This window comes from Lutra lutra, chromosome 4 (assembly GCF_902655055.1).
Source record: "Lutra lutra chromosome 4, mLutLut1.2, whole genome shotgun sequence".
Classification (NCBI taxonomy): Eukaryota; Metazoa; Chordata; class Mammalia; order Carnivora; family Mustelidae; genus Lutra; species Lutra lutra.
Genome location: NC_062281.1, coordinates 172,398,237 through 172,416,817, shown reverse-complemented (window position 1 = coordinate 172,416,817; position 18,581 = coordinate 172,398,237). Strand labels below are relative to the sequence as shown.

The window sequence follows — 18,581 nt, the reverse complement described above, 5'->3', positions numbered from 1 at the left end:
ATCTGAATAGAATTATAGCAAAAAAAAAAAAAAATAGAATCAATCAATAATAAAAAAACTTTCAAAGAAAAGCCTAGAACTAGATGACTTCGCTGCTGAGTTCTATCCAGGTTTTAAAGAAGTAATACCAATCTTCCTATTCCTAAAAATAGAAGAAGAGGGACATTTCCCAACTCATTTTAGGAAGGCAGCATCACACTGACACTAGAGCCAAAGACATCACAAAGAAAGGAGACCACAGGCCAATATCCCTTACGAACATAGCTGCAAAAATCCATAACAAAATACTAGCACATGAAATCCAGCAGCAGATTAAAGGGATTATACCATGACCAAGTGTGATTTGTTCCCCAAGCACAAGAGTGGTTCAACAGAGGAACATCAATCAATGTCATACTCCATATATTGACAGAATGAGCGGGGGGTGGGGAGGCACAGCGTCATTTCAATGGATGCAGAAAATGCATTTGACAAAATACACCACCAATTCATGGTAAAAATGTTCAATGAACTAGAAATAGAAGGGAAATTTCTAGTTAGGAATAGAAGGGAAATTACTCACTCATAAAGGAATTTACATAAACTTTCCAGCTAATATCATACTTAATGGTGAAAAACTGAAAGCTTTTCTCCAAAGACTAGGAACAAGAGATGGATGTCTGTTTTGCCACTTTTTAAAAAAAAATTATTATTAAGTAGGCTCCATACCCAGCCTCCAGAGTCTGGAGCATTTCTGCTTCCATCCTTCAAAAGAAAGGGGGTCATGTGTTGTTTTTCTGGAAAAGCAAGGAAGGGGTAAGGTGGGAGACAGTATTGTGCCAGACAGCCTGTTGTAAGGTAAGGGACCCCTGAGAGCTGAAGAGGAGAGTAACTACCAGAGAGGAAGGAGAATAGGCTTCTGGCCCAGAAGAAAGATAGTACATGAATTGGTGTGGGAAGTAATCCTACAGGGCTCAAGGAGCAGCCAGAGTGACTGCCATTGTGATCTCAATCTCTCTCTCTCTCTCTCTCACACACACACACACACACACACACACACACACACACACACACACAAGGAAGACTGTTCTTGGACATGGGCCACCCCATCAGTCTGCACGGGTGTCACTTGGAGTAGATGACCCCTACTTACAGAGGCACTGGGGGCGGGGACGATCCCACGTGCCATCGCCCTGGCAGCTGAGCACCGGGGTGCCCAGGAGGTAAAAGCCGTGGTTGCACTGGTAAGACACGGTGGTGCCGTAGCTGAACCTGTGCGGGCCGCTGGCGTGGACTTGACGAACACTGTTTTCTTGGTGCCCAGGATCTGTGCAGTTGATGACTGTAACGGAATGGGACCATCAGACCCAGAAATCCAGATGTGAAGATTTTCTTATGGTTTTAAATGAGAATTCCTAAGTCCCAACAGGCATGCATTCCCAGTAGGGCCATATTTCCAGATCGAAACTGGTAGCACAGAGCTGATCACGCCTGGGAGGACGAGCTGGTCCTCAGGCGGTTGTATGTCCTGATCACTGACCTTGACCACCTGGCTAGACTCCACCTCCCTGGGGAAGCCTTCCCACCTCCTCCCAGTCTGATTAGCCTCTCCCTCCACAGTGCTCCCCGGCACAGACCTCTACAGCTAACTTTATCAGGCCTGATGAGGAGTTGTTTGAATACAGGAGTCCCTGGACGGCGTGACTCTCTCGTCTCTGGGCGCCCCATCCCTGACCCAGCAAAGCTCATCAGCTGCGAAACAGATACGTCTGAGCTGACTCCAGCAGGGGCTGGTCTTTTTTTGGAACCTGTTTTAACCACTTTGAAGAGTATTTCAGGGAAAGATTGATATCCTGGGGATAAATTTGACTGCTACATGCTGAAGTGTTTTCAAAGCAGCTTAACTCAAAATCAGAGGGGTATTTTAGGATAATGACAGTATCATTTATAACCCATGATGTGTGCTTTTGCTTTCAAAATGCTTACTGTGGTCTCCTACTTGTCATATAAGGTGGCGGGACAGGTATTTTTTCTAAATTGGATAAGTTTTTAGAGTATAAGGTACTTTTACCTCTGATGAGCCTCTCTGAGGCTCAGAGAAGTTGGCATCACAAAATGAATACTTAGCATGTACTGACTGACACTCTTTATGGCTGTGCACCGAGCACCAAGTGGTATGCTGAGCAGTAAAGACACCAAGGAATTTTCAGTAGAGAGTAGGCTTTTCCCACCTTGGCACTATGCACATTTTGGCTGATAATTCTTTGTTGTCGGGCAGTCCTGTCCATTACAGGATGTCTAACAGCACCCTTGGCCTCTACCCACTAGATGCCAAGAGAAGCCCTCCACATGTGACAATGAATAATGTCTCTAGACCTCTGTCCCCTATTGGGGTGGGGAGATGGATAAAATCATCCCCATTTGGGAACTGCTGGTCTAGAGAGAAAGGACAAACCAGCAATTATTTTATCTAATAAGCACTCTGAAAGGTCTAGAAGAGAAGTTTCCAGAAGCACAAAGCTGTTTATCTTGCCCAGTGGAGGGGGGTGAAGCAGGAAGAGCTTCCAAGGCAAGGCGGTGTTCAAGTTGGTTCTTGATCGTTGGGTAAAAGTCATCCAGACCAAAGGGGACAGAGAAGAACACATTTGAGGAGACTGTGTGGGACTGCCCAGGGGTTGTGCATGGTGTGGAAGAGGACACTGAAGAGGCTCTGTGCAGCCAGACTCCAGTACAGAGGTCAGGCCACGACAAAGAACAGTATGGATGTGAGGGCAATGGTGAGTCTGGGCAGGTGTTTTAAACAGGGAACGATCTGATCAGATTTGCATTTGAGACAAGTCACTCTGTTGGCAGAAAGAATGGGCTGGCGGAAGCAGGACCAGAGGCCACAACTTCTAAGATTTTAGCCCATCCCTCAGATTCTGAGACCAGTTGCTGAGCTCGTTACTCTGGGAAGGGACCGCTAGGGGTGGGAGCTGGAGTTACAGGGGAATTTGCATCTCGTGTTGTGGAGATGGAACACAGTTCTCGAGAAGGGGCTGGGGGATAATGATACCCACCAGCAGTCAAGTTCTATACTCTTTCCTGCCTCAACAGATGATTGTAGGAAGGCACAACACCAGGTCATGGCATTTGTTCCTGTGTTTTCTGGAATGTTCTTTCCCTCAAAATGGCATCTTCAAAGGTTACCAGATGGATGTTATTTTAGGGTTAGTTGTGATGCCTCTTGATTTATTTGAAAATCTGAGTCCTTTAACACCAGTTACAAATGACCTATGACACACTGCCAATCACCATGCTCCTGCACATACTACAACGAGGAGCTGTTGTCCCAGGGACTCTGTGTCCTCACAACAATAAAGACTCAATCCACCTCCGGGTCAGGGCTGGACTTATTCATGTTCTGCCCGAGTTGATGCTCTACTCAGACGTCACTGAGTCTGCCAGGCCCTTCCTGGAACGAGGCAACTCCATTCATCCCTACTGCTGTGACCAGCCTCAAAAATCTTTAAAAACTATTTCCTAAGTAGCCCAGATGGGGCCAGAATACCCTCTGCCCAGGATCTTCCTTGGGTTCTGTTCTTCCTCCTGCTTCTTCCCAACCCCTATGCTCTCAGCTTTGTATTTTTCATTCTAACTTTCTTGCTTTTTTTCTTTCTTCAGGAATGGGGCTTCATAGGATAATACTCATCATAGGATGAGTATTTGTCCTGTGCAATGTAAGTAAGAAGACTGCTTCCCATTTCTATTTTGAAAGGCACACCGTGTTTGCTGTGCTTATGTAACCAGTGATGAAATCTTCACACAGACAGACATGGCTGTATCTAGGGGTTGAGAAAATCCTCATTTATGACCCTCCTCTGCTCTCAGTCTTCCCCATCTGTGTCAAAATCATGCTAGGGCTGAATCTGCTGGCTTTTGCTACTGGGTCACAGAGTTCCAAATGGCAGCAGTACTAGGGGCCAAGTGCAAGAAGAAGGGGGACTCACTTCTGCAGGTGGGCAGCATGTCGCTCCACTGCCCGCTGGCCAGGCACTGGGACCTAGGGGCCCCCTCAGCCACATACCCAGGATTGCAGACAAACTTGACCACATCGTTGAGGTTAAACTGGTTGCCCTGAGTGAGGCCGTTGAGTGGGTTGCCTGGGTGTCCGCAGGTAATTGCTGCAACCAAAACAGACAAGAGGTAAGCCCTCCTATTATTCCGCAGCCCTGAAAGCTCATCCTTTTCTCACCTGGTATTTCTTACAAGCATGGGGGATGTTCAGCCCTATGTCTAACTATGGTCTCTTTAGCAGCAAAACCTTTATCTCCTGAAATCAGCATGTGGATACACCTTCTTCTAGGTAGGCGTATCTGTAGCTTGGACAACTCTAGAGAAATCCTTCTGTGACTCCCCATGAGGCCTCCTGCCTGGGTTGTAGGCCTGTTGTCTGGGTAGTCAGCCCTCCCTCCTTTTCTTGGCCTCTGTCCCCATAGCTCCCCCTCTCCACTCTCCATCCCGGATGTGATGACCACCCCTTGGCCTGGAATCAGACCCAGCCCATCTCCGGGCCGTGCTTGACAGAGCCAGAGTCGACACTCACCCAGCCTGAACAGAGGAACTGCTCCCCTGCCTGACCTATGGGCTCCCCCTGCCCCACCCGTGGTGCAGGCCAGCCTTGGGGAGCCAAAGCTGTTGTTGAGAGCACACTTCCCCTCTCCTCCTTCCAGATGAAGGAGTGATTTCTGGCCTTTCTCTGGGCTCTTTTACTGATTCTGGCCTAGGTCATGTGGAGTGGCTGATCTGTGCGACTTGGGTAGAATGAGCAGTCATGCTTGACCCGATGCGGCCCCTTCCTCTCAGGACCTAGTGCCCGTGGACAGCAGTGCTCTCTGGTGCTCCTCTGCAGACGGCGCTCCCTGACAATGGAGGGGTGCTGCCCCTGCAGTGTGTCTCCGATGGTGGCACTCCACCCCACCCTGGGTTTTTTCAGCAGACCCCACTGGGCTCTCATGTGAAGCTATGGCTTCTGACTTAAGCTTTATTAGTAATGATGGTGATCCTTCCGCACCTATGCAGGATTTTGTAATTTCTTCAGCCACAAGCAGGGTGGCGACGGTGGCCCCAGTGCTGGCAGGCCTGGCCCCAGAGTGCTTGGGTTACCCTCTGTCCCAGCTTTCTTCCTTCCTCCTCAAACTGGAGTTCATCTCTCCACCCAGGCACTGGTTTCTCTGAGGTTTCTCCAGTATAGGTGCCTGCCCCAGAGCCTTGGCCCTGCTTTCCCCTCTGCCAGAACATCCTTTGGCTCCAGCCCTCATATCCTCATGTTTCCCCTCAAATGTCACCGAATCAGTGAAGCTGTCCCTTATGACCCAATAAACAACCTACCGGGGTCCTACTCCTTCTCCACTTTTCTCCACAATAACTGACACACTCCACACATAGTTCTCCGTTTACTCATTCCTTATCTCCCTCCACCTGAGGGTAAGCTGCACAAGGGCGGGGTCTTTGGTTTGTTCCTCGCTACACCCTTGGGGTCTGTACCTGAGCCTGACATGTAGGAAGAGCTTGAGCACTGTCTGCTGAGTGAAGGAACGTGTGAGGTACAAACAGACGGATGATGGGCCTTCTGCTTTGCTCCTTAGTCCTTAGATCTCTCTAGAACTTGCTTGGTACCCAGTCTCTTTGGACTGAATTCTCAGGTAATGGTCTTGCCAGGCCTTTCCCTTCGTTCTGGATCTTGAGGCTGAGAAACCATGAGGAATGTTTTCTTACCCCAACAACTGGACCCACAAAAAGCCTACTCCAAACCCAGCTCGTGTGAATGGGGATGGCGGGGCAAGAGCGGATAGAGCCCAGTTTCTGCTGTGGCCAACTCTGGTATCAGTCTGGGTCTATTCTCTTGTGTAAATCCCAAAAGTAGTATCCGTGACTCTAGCAGAAAGAGCTGGGCAGAGCAGGACACACATGGCTAGCAGACTGTGGGGTTTGAGGCTGCCTCATAAGCTAGGACGAGAAGGGGCTATAGGGGCCAGCTGACCGGGATTCAGCACTCAGCACTGCCCTTTCCTTCCTTTAGACAATTTGCTCTGGGTTCACTTTCTTTATCTTTAAAGTAAGGTTTTGGATTTCGTAAGCAGAATTGCTTTGAAAATAGATTTGTGTATTTACTTCTCAATCTTGCTGAGTTTCTTCTCTGTGCTAGGTACCCTGCTCTGCCCTGATGCTACACAAGGAGGGATATGAGATGGTCTATGCCATCAGGGAGCTCACTTCCCAGTCCAGCGGAAGAGCGGTCGGGGAAGCAGACTGTTGTAGGACAGCGTGCCTGTGTGGGACAGGCACACACGCAGCAGTGACATCTATCCTCCACGGGGGAGAGAGAGGGTTGAGGAGGGTCCTGGAGGCAAGAGCAGGCCATCTAAGCTGGGTTGCACAGATGGTGAGGATCCTGCCAGATTAGCAAGGTGGTGGGAGAGTGGAGATAAGCTTCATAGGGTCTGTGAACCCCCAGAAATGACATGCAAAATGCTGGCTGAAGGCAGGGGGCTCAGGAGAGGATCCGTTGCTCTTACAGATTCACAGAGGGTCAGAAGCCCCCTCCCCAAAGGCTAAAAACCACTGGTGTCCAGTGAGGGAAGTGTGCTGAGTAGAAAACCCTTGGGGGTGCTGCCTTTTGAAGGACAGGTCACTAAGGTGCCTGCAAGGGAAATGGAGGTATGGTCAGCAAGGCAGAAAAAGAAAATTCAATGAGGGTGGGGAGACGGGGGAGGTGTCCCCAAAGCCACAGGGAGAGCCGCAAGAAATGTCAGATACCCCAGAGAGCTCTGTTTCTCTGGGGACCCTCACTGGTACAAGCTGCAAAAAAGAGGTGGAGAACACCCCACCAGGAAAGAAAATCGAGGTCTTCGTGAAGCCTGTGTGCTTCCTCAGGGCTTGAGGGAAATTAACAGAAAGGAAAGGTAAGCAGTACAGAGGAGAAAGTTAAAAGCAGATTAGGGTCATTAAGGAAGCAAGAGGGAGGAGATCTGGGGATCAAGAAAGGGCATAGCCTTGGGCCTGGAGAGACTCTTCTACAGAGGTGGGAGGGAAGGGAGAAGGACAGAAGCGTCGATGGGAAGCAGGAGCTAGAAGGAGTTACTGTCTGATGGCTTCCTTCCTCTCTGCAAAATAGAAAGTGAGGTTATCTAATCAGCTAATCATTACTGGGGTCCATCTGCATTATTTCATTGCCTCCCACCACCCTGTGAGGCAGGCACCACCGTCCTCCTCAGAGCGGCCGGGAATCTCATTTGGGGGCAGTTTCTCAGCGGTTCACCTGAGTCCTCAACCCAGCTTCTGTGTCTCCATGCTGCGTTCGCTACCTGCCTTAGCCCTTGCTGAGAAGGCAGGTGGAGGAGGTGGAGGAGGTGGAGGGCAGGTCTTCAGGAAAGCGGTGGAATCAAGCAGGATGTGTGGGAATGGGCAGGAGAGCTACCAGGAGAGGTGGGATTGCCCGGGAGTTCTGAGGGTGATGGCTACAGAAACCCTGGACTGACACAGGGTGACGGCTCACACAGCCCCGACCACAGAGTCATCATTTATAAATGCTTGTTCTTTTCCTCCTGCCTTCCTCCTCCAGGTGTCCCCCACAGCTCTGGGCTCTGGGACACAACAGGGATAGGTCCGAGAGTTCCTGGGTTCTGTCATGTGGCAGGGTTGACACCGCCACCGTCATAGCAACAGCAAGAGCATTGGCTTCACGCCTCTCTCGGGTCCTGTTTGCACTGCTTTGGGTCCAAAACAGCATTTATTTAATCCCCATCATACCCCGAAGTACTGCTTTTTGGAGAGGAGGAAGCAGACTTAGGCAGGTCAACGAACCCATCTGAAGTCAGAGAGCCACATGATAGGTGGTGGGAGGTCTGGGTAGGCCCCAGGCAACCACGGTCAGGGGCCAAGTGTCCAGATGCTTTACTACCCTGCTTTTCTGTGCGTGCTGGTTTTAAAATCAAACATCTTTAGGCTTAGGCAAACATTCTCCACTTACTCTCAGACCCCAGCATTCCCTATTATTTATAACCTGAATCTCCACATGCATAGTCTGTGCCAATTACTTGGAGGCATCTGAATTTGCATCTTCTGGAGAAAACCAAATGTTTTGTTCAGGCCCATCTGGAAGAGTGACTGAATATAGATGGGTCTTGCTTTGTGTAAACCTAATACTGACGCAGCTATTAAGGCTAATTTTTCACGCATTGTTTATTCAGTGCGTCTCATTATTTTATTGCTCCATCTCATCTATGAAGAACCAGATGAAGAGGAATTCCAAACAAAAACTTGCCTTAAAAAATAAAACAACAAAACTAGCCCTGCATGTTACATAAAGGCTCACTTTGGGGAACTTTAAAAAGTGAAGAATTTTCCAAATTACTTCTAGGCAACTGAGAATAATGGTGGTCATCTAAATTTAAAAAAAAAATTGCAGATGAACAAGAAGAACAAATAAAACTATAAAAAGCCCAGGCTTGCAACATAACCAAAACAGAGAATGCTATAAACTTTAAATTATGTGTAAATTGAAAACAAACACGACACCCGGGAAGAACTTGCTCACGCTTCTATTGTGAGCCTTTGTGGAGAGCAAGACTGTAAGGAAAAGGAAGAACGGGGCAGGGAACAGCCCAATATTGATCTGAAGTCACTGTTGCAAGAGAAAGTCCATCTTAAATGTGAACAAACTGAAAAAAAAAAAAATCCTAATAGGTCAGTGCACTGACTGTAGGAAAGGGGCATAAAACTCTACAAAATTTCCTAAATACCAATAGAAATGGGAAAAAAACAGTAAGGAAAACATCATAAGGGGTGTCTGGGTTGCTCAGTTAGTTAAGCATCTGCCTTTAGCTCAGGTTATGATGGCTGGGTCCTGGGACTGAGCCCCTGGTCCTCCCTGCTCAGTGGGGAGTCTGCTTCTCCCTCTCCCTCTGTTCCCACCCCGCTCATGCCTCCCGCTTTCCCCTCTGCTGCTCCCCATGCTTGTGCTCTCTGTTAAATAAACAAAATCTTAAAAAAAGAGAAAACATCGAAAACATCACACAGAGAAAGAAATAGCTGAGTATGATATCTTGCCCATAACAGTTACATAAGACACGACAGATGTAAGACCAAGCATATGTCATAGAGATAAATGTGAATGAGTATAACTAACTTATTAAAAGAGAAATGTTTCAAATGGTCTCACAAGGCAAGGCCCAACTCTCTGTGGTACACAGGAGTTGGAAAGGGTAAAATAGAGGGATGGCTCAAAGTATACCAGGCAAACATTAAAAGGATGAAAGTAGGGGTTATAAGCCTAATATCAGGCTGGGGGCCAGTCAAGCTACAAAATACTAAGAAGGACAAAGAAGACATTTTAAAGGCTAAAATCACAATTTGCAATGTAGATATAATAGTTCTGAACAAGTATGTACCAAATAATACAGCAACTACCTTTATGTAGCAGAAACTAGAGGAAATGCAAGGAAAAATAGAAGAACACTAAGAATAGAAAGCTTTAGGACACACCTCTCAGGGCAAAACAGGTCAAGTGACAAAAAGTCAGTAAGCATTCAGAAGGCACAGATGACAATCAAGGCACATCTTATGATTATACACAGAAATTTACACCCTACCCCCCTTTCTTCTCAAATGCCCATGGAACATTCAGAATGACTGATCAAATATGAGGTCAAGAGAGCACTGATAAATTCCATGGGGTAGAAATATTATGCAAAGCGTGATAATATTAGAAATGAATAACAAAATAAAAGTAGAATGGCCCTTCTTGCCTGGAAATGAAAAGAACATAACTATTAAGAAACTTCTTGGTGAAAGAAGAAATTTATACCCAGGTTACAGAATTTCTAATAAACAATTAAGCATTAATTATTATCAACTTTGGGATCTGCTTAGAGCAGTTATTGGAAGACATTTCACAGCCTTAAGCTCTTATATCAATAACAGTAAAAAAAAATGAAAATAAATGAATTGGATTCCCAACTCAAAAGCTAGAAATGAACAAACAAGTTAACCAAAGGGAATTCCAAGGAGGGTGACAGTGAAGGCAAAAACAGTAATGAAGGATGCCGAAAATTGAAAACGAGATGTAATGATGCGTCTTTCAAAAAATTTAATGAAGTATACAGAACATCCAGTGAACTTAATCAAGAGCACAAGGGAGCAAGTCCATGTTGAGTCTGAGCCCGTGACTAGGGAGAGTGGATAACATACTTACGCACACAGAAAGGGGTCTTGCCCGACCAGAGGTGATCTTGCTGGCAGATGCGCACGGACATGCCAATCAGGCGGAAGCCAGCGTCACACTGGTATACCACGCTGCCCCGGTAGCTGTAGTTCTCCCCATTGATGTGTCCATTGACGATGGGCTCGGGGGTCCCACAGTGCCCAGCTTTGGTGGGAGATGAGGAAAGAGTGTAAATCAAGGAGGAGCTTATAGAAGAGGAGTAGGGGCTTGGTTAGGGTAGGGGAGTCGGGGATGGTGAGGAAAAGGACCAAGCCACCCACCCAGGATAGCCATTCAGGAGTAGCCATCTAGGAATGGCTTTAGGGATCCTAGTCGTGATGGAAGTGGCAAACCCAAATCCCAAGGTTGAATTCCAAAAGGCCATCCACCTCTGGGCTATAGTATCTGTGTCTGTCCATGGGTTGGAAATGATCACTGTCACCTCCCTGCCTCTGGGATTGACTCCCTCTTTTTTTTTTCATCAACCAGCATCGACCGAGCATCTACTGGAGGAAGGGCACCTTGGTCTACATTAAAGCCATCAAAGCCTAGTGGAATTGAAAATAACTGTGCACAAATAGGTGGTTTGGTTAAATCCATCCTTCCTCCTCCTTGAGTGGCAAGAGACACAGATAGTGTAACCTAGGTATTATTTTATTGAATGGGGTTTGGGTAGAGTATATTCCTAGCATTTCCACTGGTATTCTTGGCTCTTTGTGGAAATAACTCATGACTGTATCCCTAACAGGGGCCAGTGACAATGGGAGGGCAGCACTGTTCACTCTGGAGATCATCCTCCAATCTATACTGTTAGGTCTGTGTAGCTTGAGACCCTCCTTTGGACTTGAGAGATCTAAGAAAGAAGTGAAAGGAGAGAATACCTTAGAATCTAAGGTTTGGTAGGGAATGGATTGGCCATGGGGAAAATGAAAAATTTTGTCCTTTGTAAGCCAGGTTGTTTTTGTGTTTTTGTCATTTGCTTATTATATACATATATGTATGTGCACATATACACACATGTGCACACACACGTACATACATATATGTACACACATGTATACACATATGTATGTCTATATGTATATTCATGCATGTTTGTCTCTATGTATTTCTTCTATACACATGGGTATATATGTATGTACATATGTACATATGTATAAGTATGTGTGTGTATATATTTATAAATAGAACTTTGTCTCATCAGACTTGAAGTTCTTCTCATCCTCTTGGGTGTCCCAAGAGAAGAAAGTTCAAGGTCTTAGTCACGGTGGATGTCCAAGAGCTGGTGTTTGGCTTAAGCACTTTATGCCATAGGTAAAATGATACTGTTTGAAGACTGGGATCCAGCTTTAGAAAGCTCTAACTTGTCTTACGGAAGGACACATGGGCAGGGTAGGTCTGGGGAGGTCACTCACCAAGGCAGCGAACCTCAGAGCCACTCCAAAGCCCATTGGCCATGCACTCCCGCACCCTGGAGCCAACCAGCGTGTAGCCAGAATTGCAGGAGAAGATGGCCGTCGCCCCGTAGACGGACAGTGTTCCAATGCGGTGCCCGCTGGGCGGGATGGGGAGTTCTCCACAGGAGATGACTGAAATGGATCACAAAGTGCTCAGTGAAAAGCCAGCCCCATGAGGAGGGACACGTGCTGTTTCTGAGTAGCAAGAATAATGACAAAAATAGGACCTGTTTAACTTTACTGGGTCTCACGAGCAGAATATGGGGCACGAGAGTGACTTGCACAGTTTACCCTGGAGCAGTGATTCTCAATTGGAAGTATTGCCAGAAGGAGCCAAGGAGCTTTCAAAATGCTCAGGCGGTACTCTGGACCTATGACTCACGATCTCTTGAGATAAGGCCCAGATATATGCATATTTAAGAAAAGCTCATCAGGTGGTTCAGGTGATACCCTGGTTAGGAACCACCACACTAGAGGTGGAGATTCTGTGGTGCCCTGGGTGTCCAGCGCAGACACTGCCCATTGATTCCCTTGTCCTTTCTGCTGAGAGCAGCGGCCACCTCCCATTCCTTCCCAAGAGAGTCCTGCATATAGCCACTGGCTGGCGTGGGAGGTGAGGCCTGATGGTCAAAGCTGCACTCAAATGTGAGAGCCTCCGTTGTGATGAAGCTGTTACATGCTCATGATTTCTGCTCTGCCACATACATGGTTACATTCTATGGTGGGGTCTAAACTTGGATGCATAAAGACAATAGTGACTTAAATCATGGGAGTAGGGAGGATATCACTTCTTCTCCCATCTAGTATCAAACTTTCCACTCCTCACTGACATGTTATTCCCTTTTACCCCATTAAAAACACCCACCATCTCTATCATATCCTTATTGATTAAGTAAATATCATGAGCATATCCCATTGTAGTGGGTGTTGTGATGGGCCACTCAGACACCCATTTAGGATGGGAGGACATTTATCCCCAGCTGGTGGCAAATGACCCTCAGCTGCTTGCCCTCTTCAGACTGCTTTGGCTGAAGAGTCCTCCCATCTAGATCATGCTTCTTCCTGGGGTATTCTGTACTCAATGTTTGGTTGTGTGCAGGTATAAATGCCTCTAGCCCCAACTTGTGGCAGTTCTGATGGACCATCCCAGCTTCAGAGCTCCCTGTGGGGTCAGTGGAAGGCCATCCTGATACTGCATCAGAGGTCAACTGTGCCATCTTCCCAGTACTGCTTCCTCCCCTTCCCTTACATAAGATGGTGGAGAGCTTAAGGGTACTCCCTAATAAACCTCTGTCTCAGAGTTGCTTCCAAGGGACCCTGATCTTGGAAACTATCTTGAAAAACAAAAACAATTAATAATATAGAGGGAGAGGCAGACACTTAGGTGTCTAACCCCTTGTGCTGTACATACTCCCATTACAGGTCTTGTCACACCCCATTATCATTGCTTCCTTACTTGGTCTGCCTCTCTAGCAGACTATAAGCTTCACTGGGGGCAGGAACCATAGCCTTCATTCTTCATACTCTATAATACCTGGCATGAATGTTGAACACATGGATGAGGGGATACTCAGTTTTTTTTTTTTTTTTAAGATTAATTTATTTATTTGACAGAGAGAGAGAGAGACAGAACAGTAGGGGGAGCAGCAGAGGGAGAGAGAGAGAGAGAGAGAAGTAGACTCCCTGCTGAGCAGGGAGCCCCATGTGGGGCTTTCATCCCAGGACCCTGGGATCATGACCTGAGCCGAAGAGAGATGCTTAACTGACTGAGCCATCCAGGTGCCCCCAAAAGCAACTTGTAAATAAGATGATAAAATGCTGAGAAGTACTTCCTTGAAGGAGTAAGACATCTCCCTAACTCCTGATTCTAGGTGAGTGTTCAAAAGGAGGAACATTGCCATCCCTGGTGATAACCCTCCTCTCTCCTTCCCCAGGTATGGTATAGCTCAGGTGGGAGGCACTGTGCCAAACTTTCCCCCCTTCCCCTCCTGGGCTTACTTTGGCAGGTGGGCATAGAGTTCCCGAGGCTCCACTTGCCGTTGGCCTGACAGCGGATGACCCTTTGCCCAGTGTAGTAGTAACCAGGGTCACAGATGAGCATCAGCTGGGCCTGGAACTGGTACTGAGTCTCAAAGATGAGCCTCCATCGGCCGTGTTCCACGCTAATGCTGCTGACATCAGGACAGGTCACAGCTGGGGGGACAAGGAGCAGCGAGGAGAATAATTAATTAATTAATTATGGAGGACACTGGAGAGAATCCAGAGCTAGGGCCTGGGAGACTGTAATGCAGTAGTAAGAATCTTGAGTCGCCAGGCAGGTTTGTTAAATGAATGAAGTGGCTGGGGACTGGTGGCATGAAGCAAACTGAGGTGGGCATATCCACAAAAAAAAAAAAAAAAAAAAAAAAAAGAAAAAAGGGGAGGGGTAATCAGTGCTGATTGAAGTGAACTTTGTAATTTCTCTTTGGTCAGATCTTTATTTTTCAAGATGAGCTAGAAATATGGATTTTTATGTAAACTCTCACAATTTTAAAATGTTGGGAAGCAATTCAGAAATTTCATAAAGCACATCATAGGCCAAAGAAACACACAAAAAAAACAAAAACAAATCAAAAGTACAAAACTCTATGTCTTCAGACTCAATATGGCCCCATAGGCGGCAAGTTTATGACTCTGGCCTTAAAGTGAACTGTACCTCTGTCATTTTAGAGGTAGGTTTTTGTTTTTTTTGTTTTTTTTCCCAACTAACACCCTTTTTTCTTTTAAATTCCATTAGCCAACATAAAGTACATCATCAGTTTCTGATGGAGAGTTCAGGAATTCATCAGTTGCATATAAAACATTTTTGACTTTTGTGATCAATGGACATTTGTGCAAATGTTCTAATAGTTTTTCCTTCTAAAAGGAACTTATTCTTAAGTTCTGTGATGGTTTATTGAAACATCTCAGGGTGCAATGGTCTATTAATGCTTTGAGAGCAATTTCAAATGGAAGCCCAACTTGGTAGATGACACTCTCCACCTGTCTGTTTTCCGAATCCCCAACCTCCATGTACCTGCTTTGTAGCTCACTCCTTGCAGGAATCTTTTCAGCTGCATACCCAGCCCCTCCTTATACCCATCTCCATTGCCCAAGGACTCACGGACACACTTTGGGGGGACATTGTGGTTGCTCCAAAGCCCTGTCTCCAGACACTCTGCTGTGGCCTCGGCACCTGCTTGGAGGTGGTAGCCTTCGCTGCAACTGTACACAGCCTTGGTCCCCACTGTGTACTCTTTGCCAAACACCATTCCATTCTTAGGGGCTTCAGGAAGCCCACAGGAAAGAGCTAGCAAAGAGAAAAAAATATTATGGGCATGTTTGCTTCAAGATGGTATTCTGAGAACATTTTTTAATCTTTCTTCTCCCCCAAGGCCCTACTAAAATTATAGTAAAGACCAGTAAAGTAGAAATGCCTCATAACAATAAACAAAATGGGAGGATCAGCAGCAGAGGAGACTTCAAAAAAACTTAGGGAGATGGAATGCAGATCGAAGTGTGTTTGTTGATAGATTAAGTGGCGCCGAGAAGTTGCAGCTTAAAATATGAAGGAGCTATAGTGTGAGACCAATTCTCCTCCCTCTTTTCTCACAAATACAGTGTAGAGGTATCCAGGAATCTAGTCTCAAATAAAATAGAGAGGGTTTTCTTTTCCACCTAAGGAAAAAAAAAATAGAAATCTCTTGAGAGAATCAGGGCTGCTCAGGTGTGAGATGGCATCTCAAAGTAAAGCTCTTCTAATTCTAGGATTTAAGAGCTCTCGGCCTAAAGGCCGCCCCTCTGCCTGCTGATCTCTGCTACATACTCACAACTCAACTTCTTATTCACAAGGGAGACCTAGTGGGCAAAGATATCTGTATGTAATCACAATAAAGGTAACCCACATCTGCCACCTGGAAAAATCAGCCTTGCCTTTCCTTTAAAATAGGATTAACGAGGGATCACTGTACATATGAAGACAACCAGTAGCATGAGAGACATAAACAAAGATAAGATTAGAAAGAGAAACAAATAGAAATAAAGTTCTCTTTTAGAAAACAGAGCTAACTCAGGAAATAGAAGATACATAAGCTTTAAGCTTTTGATTGGGAGTATCTTGAGAAAGTCAAGGTGACATATTGTATTCATAAAATGAGAACAAAGGGCTTTGAAAAAAGAACAATGACAACAGAACAAGGAAAAGCTCTTTTAAGTTAAAAATATGACTGCTAAAATAAGTATTAAGATAGAAGGGCTGGAGATTAAAAGCAAAGGGAATTTCCCAAAATATAGACCAAAAAGACGGAAACTGAAAATGAGAAAAAAGGACTGAAAACATAGGAGGTCAACATCCAGGAGGTCCAACTTCCAACAGGTCGGATTTCCAGAGAGAACAGAGATCACAGATGAAAATTTCCCAGAGCTGGAAAGACACAAGTTTTTAGATTGAAAGGGAGCCAAATGGATGCAAAGAGAGCCATTCTTAGGTAGATCATCATGAAATTTCAGAAGATGAAAGACAAGTTCCTACAAGTTCCCAGAGAGAGAAAAAATAGGACATCCCTACAAAGGAATGAGAATCAGACTGGCATCACATTTCCCATCAGCAACAATGGATATCTAAAGATAATGGAACAAACTACTTAAGGAAATGATCTGTAATCTAGAATTTTACCTGGTCAACCTACCAAGCATTTAAGAGGGCAAAAGTAAAGACATTTTCAGACATTTAAAGACTCAGAGAATTTCCTTCTTGTGAACCCTTTATAAGGAATTTACTTAAGGCTATGCTCCATCAATAAGGAGGTAAAAGCCAAGAAAGGGTATGATATGGGATATAAAAATATTAAAAAGTGGTAATGCTAACACAGGAGTACAAAGAAAAGGAATTTCAAGGTGACAGTTCAGGAAACACAGATATGCAGCACATGGCCGTGGTCATTATAAGGAGTAGGCTCAACACTATGTTTATTGGAGGAACACATATTACTTAGGTAGGAGTAGCTTGGGTTGTCTTTGAAAGAAATCAACACAAACCATGTTAGCCCTTCGATAGTTCAGGAGCTAGTACAGATGGAGGGGAATTAATCAGGGTACCCACTGTTGTCCCTCTTCCACCCCCACCTCTATAAGTCGTCTAGAGCTCAGACCTCCCTCATTCAGAGCCAGCCCAAGCAGAGGAAGTCCCCATCCACATTGGCGAACAGTGATCCTCGATGCTACTAGAACTCAGAAGAGACACAGGGCCAGGGCTTCATTATGATACAGGGAAGGATGGACTCTTCAGGGGGACAGGGATTGGGATATCAAGATAGAAGAAGGTTTCAAAGACTGGAAAACAGAAGGAATGAGTGAATAAGGAGGAACTGAGGAGAAAATGTGGAATGAAGAAATGAGAAGCATTTGAATAGGATGATGCTCTTTTAAAGCCTAAGTGGCAAGACTGTAAGCTCCTTTGGTGGTACTAGAGTAGTCAAACTGTGATCAATGAACTGCCTTTGTTCCTTGAACTTTTCTGAAGAAATACTTAGGTTTGTACTGATATTTTGCATGAGGGGTCAGTCAATCTGGAGATAGCAGATGAAGGAAGTGGACAGCAGTCACTTCTCACTGCTCTTGACCCAGCTCTTCCCATGCAGATAACTAAGAGGACAGAGGATACCTTCCCAGCCTGAGACACTAAAATGTCTCCTGATCTCCATGCCAAAACAGTCCCTAAACCCTGAGGTATGAAGGGCACTTCTTGTGGGTAGGAGAGGAAGGGACAGAGTCCAAGAGGAAGGGACAGAACCCAAGAGGAAGGGACAGAATTGAAGTAGGAGAGGAAGGGACAGAGTCCAAGAGGAAGGGACAGAACCCAAGAGGAAGGGACAGAATTGAAGTAGGAGAGGAAGGGACAGAGGAAGCTGATGGTGGAATGAGATCTCTGAGGGAGAGAATATGTAGTGAAAGAATGGGTTGGGGAATGAGAGCGAAAGCACTAGAAGACACAAGATCTCTAATGAGATGTATTTGTTGGTGGAAAGTCATGGTTTGGAAGAAGCAATATGGAATTGGAAGAATGCTGGGCCTTTCCTGGCCCTGGGTTATGGGGACCCTTTACTTGAAAGGGCCCCAGCATTCATGTTCTTAGAGGAGAGCCAGTCTCTGTGGAGGGAAGCAGTGAAGACAGCTTTCTGGATAGTGACCAAGGGCGTATGCTGGTTGGCCAGGGAACTGGGATTCCAGAGAGCTCAGGAGGAATGGCTGAGGGCAATGGCATCAGTGGGAAGCTTGGGGCTGGGACTGGGTATAAAATAGTATGGAGAGGAGTACAAAAAAGCCTAGAGGGGCTTAGTTTTGGGAAGTTACAAAAGGAAACAGAGATGAGAGGCATGGTGGTTTTCAACTAGCGCTTCAGAAGAAAGACTTGTCTGTGTTGATACAGTTAGAGACACGGAGACCAAAGCCAAATGACATTTGCCATTTGTGATCAGTCTGTTCTCTGGGACCTTTTCTTAGGGCATCAAACAGAATGCTAATGACACATTGTTTGAGGAATCTCAGGCAGAGGCAAGAAGGTTGTGAGGGTCAGAGATGACAGATGTCACTAAAGAGTCTGTCACCACACTAGGAATCAAAGAACAAGAAAATCAAACAACAGTGTCATTTCCTGCTTTTGTCTGTATCATTAGGAAAATTTTCCTTTCCTTTTTATTTTTTTTAATGCAGTACACAATGTTGTGAATGTGGGAGAAAAGAGGGGTTTCACGTGCTGGTAGAAGTTAGGTGAAGGCAAATGTCCTCAAGGGCAGTGAGTGCCAAAAGCTGTAGATTTTGCATAGATTGTGGTTCAATGATCTCATTTCTGGGAACTTATTTTAAGAAATAAATGTGGATGTTCA

General features: G+C 45.7%; 1 protein-coding gene across 1 annotated transcript in view; it reads right to left on the bottom strand.

The window, feature by feature from the left end:
- CSMD2 (CUB and Sushi multiple domains 2) overlaps positions 1-18,581 on the bottom strand; it is a 619,562-nt gene that overhangs the window by 51,430 nt on the left and 549,551 nt on the right. The window contains exons 50-55 of the mRNA XM_047727770.1: positions 14,822-15,007; positions 13,678-13,872; positions 11,638-11,811; positions 10,214-10,387; positions 3,969-4,142; positions 1,133-1,321 (exon numbers count right to left, since the gene is read on the bottom strand). Coding sequence (XP_047583726.1) covers positions 1,133-1,321; positions 3,969-4,142; positions 10,214-10,387; positions 11,638-11,811; positions 13,678-13,872; positions 14,822-15,007 — 1,092 coding nt within the window. The remainder of the gene's footprint in view (positions 1-1,132; positions 1,322-3,968; positions 4,143-10,213; positions 10,388-11,637; positions 11,812-13,677; positions 13,873-14,821; positions 15,008-18,581) is intronic.